Source organism: Apis dorsata, unplaced genomic scaffold (genome assembly GCF_000469605.1).
Source record: "Apis dorsata unplaced genomic scaffold, Apis dorsata 1.3 scaffold_52, whole genome shotgun sequence".
NCBI lineage: Eukaryota > Metazoa > Arthropoda > Insecta > Hymenoptera > Apidae > Apis > Apis dorsata.
The window spans coordinates 2,474,425-2,484,192 of record NW_006263353.1 but is presented as its reverse complement, the minus strand read 5'-3'; the positions used below and the strand labels follow the sequence as shown (position 1 = coordinate 2,484,192).

The 9,768-nt window shown below is 29.3% G+C and overlaps 1 protein-coding gene across 1 annotated transcript in view; it reads right to left on the bottom strand.

Annotated features, from left to right (window-relative positions):
- Window positions 1–494: 494 nt before the first annotated feature.
- The window catches only part of LOC102679645 (dynein heavy chain 8, axonemal), a 19,789-nt gene continuing 10,515 nt past the window's right edge, over window positions 495–9,768 (bottom strand). The window contains exons 34-64 of the mRNA XM_031514964.1: window positions 9,574–9,763; window positions 9,343–9,488; window positions 9,078–9,276; window positions 8,906–9,024; window positions 8,498–8,834; window positions 8,038–8,308; window positions 7,763–7,963; window positions 7,429–7,674; window positions 6,992–7,310; window positions 6,673–6,899; window positions 6,352–6,574; window positions 6,088–6,264; window positions 5,844–6,011; window positions 5,571–5,786; window positions 5,355–5,492; window positions 4,840–5,136; window positions 4,614–4,769; window positions 4,378–4,533; window positions 4,180–4,315; window positions 3,949–4,100; window positions 3,612–3,865; window positions 3,108–3,536; window positions 2,759–3,035; window positions 2,512–2,698; window positions 2,192–2,453; window positions 1,875–2,114; window positions 1,482–1,791; window positions 1,203–1,392; window positions 1,015–1,136; window positions 775–936; window positions 495–708 (exon numbers count right to left, since the gene is read on the bottom strand). Of these exons, the coding sequence (XP_031370824.1) occupies window positions 583–708; window positions 775–936; window positions 1,015–1,136; window positions 1,203–1,392; window positions 1,482–1,791; window positions 1,875–2,114; window positions 2,192–2,453; window positions 2,512–2,698; window positions 2,759–3,035; window positions 3,108–3,536; window positions 3,612–3,865; window positions 3,949–4,100; window positions 4,180–4,315; window positions 4,378–4,533; window positions 4,614–4,769; window positions 4,840–5,136; window positions 5,355–5,492; window positions 5,571–5,786; window positions 5,844–6,011; window positions 6,088–6,264; window positions 6,352–6,574; window positions 6,673–6,899; window positions 6,992–7,310; window positions 7,429–7,674; window positions 7,763–7,963; window positions 8,038–8,308; window positions 8,498–8,834; window positions 8,906–9,024; window positions 9,078–9,276; window positions 9,343–9,488; window positions 9,574–9,763 (6,633 nt within the window). The 3' untranslated portion in view covers window positions 495–582. The remainder of the gene's footprint in view (window positions 709–774; window positions 937–1,014; window positions 1,137–1,202; window positions 1,393–1,481; window positions 1,792–1,874; window positions 2,115–2,191; window positions 2,454–2,511; window positions 2,699–2,758; window positions 3,036–3,107; window positions 3,537–3,611; window positions 3,866–3,948; window positions 4,101–4,179; window positions 4,316–4,377; window positions 4,534–4,613; window positions 4,770–4,839; window positions 5,137–5,354; window positions 5,493–5,570; window positions 5,787–5,843; window positions 6,012–6,087; window positions 6,265–6,351; window positions 6,575–6,672; window positions 6,900–6,991; window positions 7,311–7,428; window positions 7,675–7,762; window positions 7,964–8,037; window positions 8,309–8,497; window positions 8,835–8,905; window positions 9,025–9,077; window positions 9,277–9,342; window positions 9,489–9,573; window positions 9,764–9,768) is intronic.

Genomic DNA, 9,768 nt, shown 5'->3' with positions numbered 1-9,768 from the left:
TTTATATTTATACAATAATCAAATATCAGTTATAAAAATAATTTTTACTACTTTATTTATATATATATAAATAACGAATTGAGTCGTGAAATATGATTGGTCATTGGCGATTGGTAATTAATTTTTAAAATAATAATTGAGGCCAATTACGAATAACACCTGTATATAAAATTTTTATATTCTTTTTAAATTATAAATAATATCATTATAAATTGTAATTTTGAATAGTTTTTATAATGATTTAAAAATTTCTAACATTTTTATTCATACTTCACAAAAATTTTTTTAATAAATCAATGAAAGTTTATAATTTATTCTTGTGCAATTTTTCGTGAAAATATATGTGAAAAAAAGGATTATCATGTAGGATTATCATGATTTTCGATAAGATTCGATATAAATTATCAATCATGATTCTTATAATAATAAATATTAGTCGACTTCAATTAAAAGTAAGTAAATAAATATTTATATTTATTTATATCACAGTTTGACATTAAATTGTTCATAATTCATGAAATCGAATGATTGTCGTATCGTAATATTTTATAATTTTAACATATCATGCATTTTATATTCATTTTATTTAATATCGCATAATAATGCAACTCCACGTAAAACCCAAAAATCCGGAGATCTAATTGTTTGTAACCACAATGGTGTTATTAATAACACATATGTTCTTTGTGGCTTTTTATATACTGGACACTATAAATATCATAAAAATATTAATAAATTTATTATATTTTCTGTGTTATGGATTATGGTACTTGCCTGATATAATTTTGGATCTTTGTCAGGAACATTGTATAAGGCAAAAATATGAATAACAGGCATTAATACAAATAGAATTTTACTTGCTGATTCACACAATCTATTATTTCTTTTGTCCCATCCAGCTCCTTCAAGAAATAGTCCATATACAAAAACTCCTTCCTAATTATACGAATAACAGTTATTATTTGCTAAATTATTAAATTATTAAATTATATGAACATAATATAATTAATATACTGCAGGTGGAGCTTTAATTTCGTCTGCTGTATAACGTAGAACTTCATTATGTAAAGTTACATTATCCAAAGCCCATCCTTTATGAGCTCTTGTTACTTCTTGCTTCATTGCAGTCAAAAATCCTATATAATTAAAATTCAATAATTTTATAATTAAATTACACAGTTCTTCTATAAATTATTATGTACCTTGAGGATTAAAAAATCCAGTCATCCAAAATTTTGCTGGTCTACCAGTAAATAACCAAGAAGAAAATTGTCTATTTCTTTCTAATAATTCAGTAAACCAGAAACCAAGAGAAGCAGATTCCCATGATTTTACTCTCCATATCTTTGGTACTTTAGCATCATATATATTATCAAGAGCATCTCTTAATTCCTAAATGTATTTGATATAATATTTATACTATTTAATATAAAATTCATAAAATATTTATATTATTTAATAAAATTCATAAAGAGAATTACTTCACACATTATGATAACACCTTCTATGGCAAGTAAAAGATCTTTCAACATAGAATCCACTAATTTAATAACTACTTGTATTCTATCAATTTCTTGTCTCAAAAAAATAGTCATTGGTGCAGTAGCTCCTAATATCTGACATCTTTGCTTTACTTCATATGGATCATAACTTGATGGTAATTTTTTTAACATTTCATTTGTTTGTCTGGCTACAACTACTTCCCTGCTTTCAGCACCAACTACACCTGCTTCTTTTGGTTGTACAAATAATATATTATCTAAAACAGCCTGTGTAGTATTAGCCATATATCTATAATCATGATATAAATTTTTGTATAAATTTTTTTCAATAAATTCCTCTAAATTTATAACATTGTAAGAAAATTTTCTTACGTAATATTTGCATTAGCATGCAAACCATAAACTTGTGGTGGATCTACAGTATTCATGTCATCAATTACTTTTAGATACTCTTGTACAGTCTTATAAGTTAAGACTGAATATCCTTTATAAAATTGAAATTCTTCTGTAAAAATAGTATCAAAAAACCACAGTTTAGTAAATGTATTCAACAATCTTTTATCATAGTCATCTGTGACACGTCCTCCATATTGCACTTCTGCTATCATATATCTAAAATTATCATTTTAAATTGTCAATTGATTAATTATCATTTTAATTGATTAGGAAATACTATTTTCTTGTATTACCTTATAGTATGCCAACTAATCCCTAGTTTTACATCAAACTCATTTAAATAATTGTTAATAAATATACAAGATGCCAACCAATCGGACATATTAAATTCATATGGTATATTCCAACCAAGGGGGCCAAATTTTCTTCTTTCTTGTACAACAGTATGCAAAAATGATATTGTGTATATAATTGGTATGTATTGCCAAGCATCACATTGATCTAACATTTCTTGATGCATTCCACTATATGTAGCAAGCAAACCTGCTCTTATTCCTAAAATAAAAAGAAAAAGTAGAAATAAAAGTGAAAAACAAAATTATTTCTTTTTTACCTCGTGGAGGTTCATAAGTAAATTTTATAGACATTTGTAAAAGAGATATTGGAAAATTTTTATGCGGTTCTGTAGTAATCCATATGCGAAAATCAGGATGTGAGTCCTCCATTTCCAAAAGGAAGTTAACTAATTCAAGCATATATTCCAAACCCAAATGGCAATTTTGACATAATGCCCAGAAACCCTATAAATTCATATATTCATTTTCTGTCTTATTTCATTTAAATTTTTCATAAAAACGAACTTCAGTTTTTGCATTTTGAAGTAATTTTCTTGCATGGATTTCTTGTCCTTGTCCCATTGAGATACTTTTACATTTAATCTCCATTTTCTTAGCAAGGTGTTCTATAGCAGGTGTAGGATCAGATCCCATACTTAGAAAACAAATCATTGGAGTGTTTGGTCTTGATTCACTATGCATTACATCAAAAAGTGTAATTACAGGTTCTGCATATCTTTCTCCCAAAGAACTTGATATATATTTTCGCGATTGTGGTAGAGTTCTATCTAAACACCATGCTCTAAAATTAATAATGCATTACGTATATCCATTGATATAAATATTTAAAATTAAATTAAACAACAAATGCAACCTAATTAACAATAAACGACGAAAAGTATCTAAATTGTTATAGCCATTTGGTATTACTTCTTCTTCTGGAGTAGGTTTATCAAACCATTGTTTCCATTGTTTTTCAGATGCTGGTATTTGAGAAGGAATATATTGAAAGTGTCTTAAGAAAGATAGTGCGATTAAATTAAGCCAAGTCATATCGGTAATCCATTTGCAAGGTTTTGGCGAAACAGTATTCAAATCCAAGGCTGCACCACCTTTTATGAAATATTGAAATTCTTCATGATTAATAACTTCCCGCTGTAAATCAATCTTCAACGTCATTAATAAAATGTACATGTATTTATGAATCTCATAAAGGCCCCTTGCTTTATATTTAAAAATTTCAAAGGTGAGATAGTCGATGATAAAATTGATTCTTCTTTGAGTAACTGGACTCTTTTCAGATCTAAAATGAACCAATGATTTTGATATCCAATTCTTTATCACTTGTTCAATATTATATTATTCATATTATATAAACCTTTCCATAGAAAGATCGAAACGTTCCAAGAATTGGACAAGTGATGTTTGATACATGCAATTGACTAAAGACATATCACAAATTAAAAAGTATAAAATACTTCCACGTGTCGCGACTGGCCGAAATTCTTCACGTGCTGTATCGATTCTTAATTCAGTATCTTTAGCGATACTTAATTTTTCATTGATCTCAGCTGCAGTTTGTTTCGTTACATTTAAAACAGACATTAATTCTACATCTTCTATTAAAGGCCCCTAAAAATTGAAATAATGGAAAAATTAATAAAATTTAGAAATAATAATTATAAATAATGATTGTACATAAGATAAATACACACTTCTACGGTGGTCAATTTATGCAAAAGATTAGCTTCCAATTCTTTGATCTTTCTATTGTTTGCAGTTACATCTGCTATCAATTGCGTTTTTTCTGTTTCTAATTCTTTTTTTTCTGTTAAAATAACTCTTCCCAATAATTGATCTTCTAATCCTATAAATATATGAAAAAAATAATAAATATTCTATCTTTGTATTAGAAATTATTTGTTTAAATTGTAAAAGATGATTGCCTTTTATTGTGACTGTAAAATCAATTATAGCAGCACGTGCAAATATTTCTGGTGTATATGCTGGATTCGGTAATTTTGTAGTGATGTAAAGTCTAAAGTCCTTATGAATATCCACTTCTTTATCACCTAATTTTACCTGTGGAAATATATCAATATTTTTATAATCAGATCTTTTATCTGAAAGAATTTGAATATTACCTTCAAAGTAGTTCCTATTTTTATAAAATTATGTTCTAATAAATTATCTAAAACGGGATCCAATTCCTCTCCTACATCTTCGATTAACAATGGACGACCCAAAGAAACACAATCTTCTAAATGATTTCTAAAATATTTGTGTGAAAGAAACGTGGGCTAAAATTGAACATTAAGATAAATTAAAATTTTATAATAATTAAATAATTAAATTATTTTGACAAAAAAAAAGATTTTACTTGTAAATAAAATTCTGCCTCCTTTTTCCTGATCCAAGCTTTACCTTGTAATTGTGGATCAATTAAAAGAGGATATCTATTTGATTGTGTTACTATAATTCCATTTTGAACAGATAAATCATCCGTTGGAAGGCCTTGCAAATTCCATTCTCCAATCTTTAAAAAATCAAATTTATAATTCCACCGAATAATATGATTAATAAATTTTTTCAGATTTTTCACCCACGGTAGCAGTATCGATCAAACTGGCTGTAATATTTATCACGAGAGAAATTGGAATTTTTCGATTCTGGATAAGGTCAAACCACTGTCTTTGCACTAAGATTCTGAATTCTTGATTAAATGGTCCACAATATGATAAGAAGCCCATTAGGATCAATACATCGCCAACCAAACGATCAGTTTCCGATTTAAACGCAGTCAATTGCTCCGTCCATCTTATTCTTTCGCCAGAAAGGCCTTCTATCATTGCTGTAGCGGTATCCATTTTTGCTTGGCAAATTTCGGCTAGATCAATTATTTTCTAACAAATATAAAGATAAAATATTTATTATTTAATTTAATAAATATAAAAAACATACAAAAAAAGTAGAAAAAAATAGAAAAAAAGTGAAGAAAACTTTAAACATTGCAAATTTTCAAAATTCTGGAAATGTGATTTTCAGAATTAAGAAAAATTTTCAACTCAATGTTAACTCGAGATCTTAGAAACCCATATATTCATAATATTTTATAAATTACTTGGCGTTCTTCCATCACGCCATCGAACTCCTTCTGTACGACTTTCAAGTCTTCTTCTTTTTCTTTTAAAAGATTTTCAGCATCCATTAGATTTTTATTTGCTTTTTCATATTTACTCTCTTGCACTGCCAAATTTGCCTGAATTCAAAAATCTTTGTAAATACAGAAGTTTGGATAAATAGATTCTGTAGTTTTAATGATTAGAATGAAAAGTACTTTTAAAGGAAGAACATCTTTATTTATCCCATAAAACGTAACCATAGAAATGGTCCATTGAATGAGACCAGCAACATTTCCGCAAGCTTGCAATGCAGCTTCATATGTGTACAAATGATAATTCAAGTATGGTATCATTAAATCAATAGTTTCAGCGTTGATGTTATCCTTTGGGAAATGTTGCAAATTGTATAGAAATCTAACATCAGCCATCATCTATAAAGAATCTTATATGTTAAATGGATACTTATTAAAACTTACTAAAACAATTACCTTTAATGCTTCACCCCATGAAGGATGCAAAAATTGATGATCATAATCAGGTTTAACAGGGTCTAATTTCCTTCCAAACAATATTATCACGCAATCCATGATAAGGGTAATCAGATATGGTGGTTTTCCTAATTTTCTCACTGTAGCAATATCAGCAGCTTTTATAGTCTAAAAAATTTCATAAAATTGTATAAAATCAATTTAAAAAATATATATATATAAACTTTATTAAAAAGAAACCGACTTGCAAGGCAGCTTCTGCTGCCAATAAAGCAGGCTCAGCAGCTTTCAATTTTTGCTCAGCTATCGCTTTGTCTTTTGCAATCGATTTCAAAATAGTTTCTGCCTCATCCTTAGAAACTTGCACCTGTGCCATTACCGTTTCTGCTTCTTTCTTCTTTTGATTTACAGTAATTAAAATCTACAAAGGAACGATGTGATAAAAACATGTGATAATTCAGAAAAATAAGAAATATGTTAATTGTTAATGCAAAAGAGAAATACGAACAGCTTCGACTTGCACATTTTTCTCAGCGATCTCCTGCTGATTTTTCTCAAGGATTTTACGTAACTCGTCAACTTGAGCCGCAGCATCGACTAACTTACTTAAACCACTGCTCATACGAAATGCAAGAGTGTTAATATTATCCAAACGTTGCTTATAAAGTGTTTTATATCCACTTAGAAATGTTAAGAATGATTTTGGAGTAACGTATACTTGTCTTCTAAATCTGTTTAGGAAAAAAGATTATATGTATGAAAAAATGAATTATATTAGAATATTAATAATATTATAATTACAGGTATAGTAGCATGATAATTAATATACCTATCAAAGTATTGCTCGCACATATCATTTATATAATTGTGCATGTCTCCCATAACTTCTACCAGTTGTTGTTTTGTTTCTGCACTAGCTATAATTTTATATCCTTCTAGGAAATGATCACTGACCGCGTATAAAGCATCAATGGGCCATTTCCAAAACCAATTTAATGTACAACCGGATATAAGACCAGGGAATTTTAATGAACGAGTCCTGAACTTTTCACCAACCTGTAATTCACAAATGTAAGTGTAATATGATTCATTTTTTATAGTCTTCGATTAAAGTAATAATAATAATAATAATAATAAGTTATACTTACTGGTGAAAAGCACAAAACCATATGCAGATTATCCTTTGCACGTGTCAAAAAATAATCATAAAGATTATCAGGAGTTGGTGGTCGTTTTGGATCGTCACGCTTCATCATAGGAGTCACTGTCGTTCGGATATCATCCATTTCATCAGCTGGAAATAGACCTGCAATTTCTCCAACGCTCAATATATTGTTAATGTATTCCAGGAAAGCTTCCTCTTTTATTTCATTATCGGTAAATATAAATGTTTGTCCTTTGCTTCCTGTACCAGCTGCATGATACACTTTTCTTATATCTTCCAATAAACTTGGAACATTATAAATCCTAATAATGATAAAGATTAATTGAATATCTGTTAGTTTTTATTAGGCATGTATAAACATTTTTCCAAATGATTTACTGAAACATTTGATCTTAATGTTATTTAGATGTTCTTAATTACCTGGTCAATATAATCTGGAAAAAGTTAAAACCGGCAATAAAAGCGGCAAGACGAGTGAGACTTTGTTTGCCTGATCCTCCAACTCCCACAAGCATAGCATTGCTTCGAGGAACACCTAGGATTCTCGATATTCGCATCAAATGTACCAAAGCATCATGGAAGAATACTAAATCAAGAGTTAACCCTCGAATGTATTCGTTGAATTGTTCCATATTTTGTTGAACCTTTCCAATCACAAATTCAAAACTGTAAAAAAGGTATATTTTGAATTAATTAATCTCTCCATAATTTTTAATGATGTGATTAGATTAGAAGTATCTTTTTGAAACAAAACCTTGGCATTTCTTCATAAATTTTTGGCGCCTCGAAAACAAAATCTTCTGGCTCATCTCCGGTAGGTTCCGGTGGTTCACGTAGGAAATTCACGAAATATGTTTCTACGGGTTCGTAGAAAATAAAATCGGGACCTAACATCTTCTCAGCTGTTCGTCTCAATGTATTCACGAACCACGTAGTATCCTCCTCACTTGTAAATCTATTAAAAAAAAATAAGTAAGAAAAGATTATATCAATTCATTAAAAGAAATTATCAAGTGCATAATAACCGACCGATCTGCAATTACACGAGTACACTCATGCTCCCAGAGTTTCAATAGTCTGGTTCTCGAATCGCATTCGGCTCTCTCGATTCTAAGAATACCTTCCCAAATTCGAGACAAATCTCTCAGATTAAAAACATAATGGAATTTTGCCGGTGTAGGTAACATTTTTATCTTAGTCTGTTGCCATAAGACTCTCGTCAGAGGTATCAATTTTGGCAGGAATTCTACTATATCTTGACTAAATCTGTTAATGCAGAAGTATCCTTCTCCAATGCTTCCTATACATTTTTTAAATATTTAAATTTTATTAAATATAATATTTTTATCATCATTATAATGAAGTCATATTATATGGGAAAAAAAAGAAAGAAATAATTTATTTGTAAGAATGAGATTCAGTGTTGATATAGATTTTAAATGAGATATTTAATTGATATAATATATCAATTTCAGTAATATGTTCTTACTAAAAATCGTATCCATGGATTTATTGGATGGCAATGTACAGTTAAAGATATTAAATTGTCTCTTCAATCTTGGTGGTATATCATTTCTACCTCCGCCTGGATGAATCATGGCGGCTAGCATTTGGATATCTTGTATAGTAGAGAAATCACCAGGCTTATCCAAAGAATAAAAACCTCCATACTCCATCAATTGACGGACGATCTCATTTGTAATTTGATCTCCCCATTCATTTATTTCTGGCATATTTATATCGTCGATGAAAATGCTCATTTTTCGGCCACCCGGAGGACCATAAGTGGTTCCCACTCTTTTCTCCACATAACTTTCGAAAACCCTCTAAACAAAACGTTAATTCTGTTAACAGGAAAAATATCATTGATACAATTTTCCAATTTGGAATTAATTACCTGAACCATATTAGGAGTGGATGCGGAAGAAAAACTAAAGGATTTGGACAGATGCACTTCCGGATTATAATGGGACATGAAGCTTTTGATTATGACTGTTTTTGCAGTACCTTGCTCTCCTATAATAATCAAGTAATAGAGGTTTAAAATAAATGAGAAATAGAGTTCATACCTATGAGCAACACTGCTTTTCCTTGTTTTGCAATTGTTTCAACCAGAAACATGGTTCTAGTATTGTCTATGTTAGGAACAAGGATAGTATAGTATTTGATAATTTGATCTGGTGGATAAATGAACTGTGGAACTTTTTCAGACCAATGTATCCATTGTCCATCTTCTGATACTAAGTATTCAAAAATGGTCTCGTCATCCTATAATTATCAATATGATTATTCATATAATTATTCTTATTTCCATAATAACTATTATATAATTACACTGCATGTTGGCCAATGACACTTCGATTCGTGAAGAAGTACAAATTCTTGCAATTGATTACGCTCTTCTATTTCCAATGCAGCACTCAAAGTCCACATAAGCGAGAAAAGGAATATCTTTTCTATGTGATAATCCGGAAGTAATTCTAAACATCATAAATTGATATCAAAATTCTTTTTTTTTTTTTCGTACATAAATCGCAATTACATAAATAAAAAAAAAATACATACTAGCTACATCTTTATTATTATAAAGCAAGCCATCTAATAGATCGATACATTGTCTTATATACATAGCTTCCAAAATAGCCATTTTTACAGGAAGCCTCGTTTGAACGAACAAATGAGCGTCGTTGTAGATTTTATTGAATAAATTATTCAATATCTCTACCAATGCAGGTGGTTGTTTCTTGAACCACCCCTAAG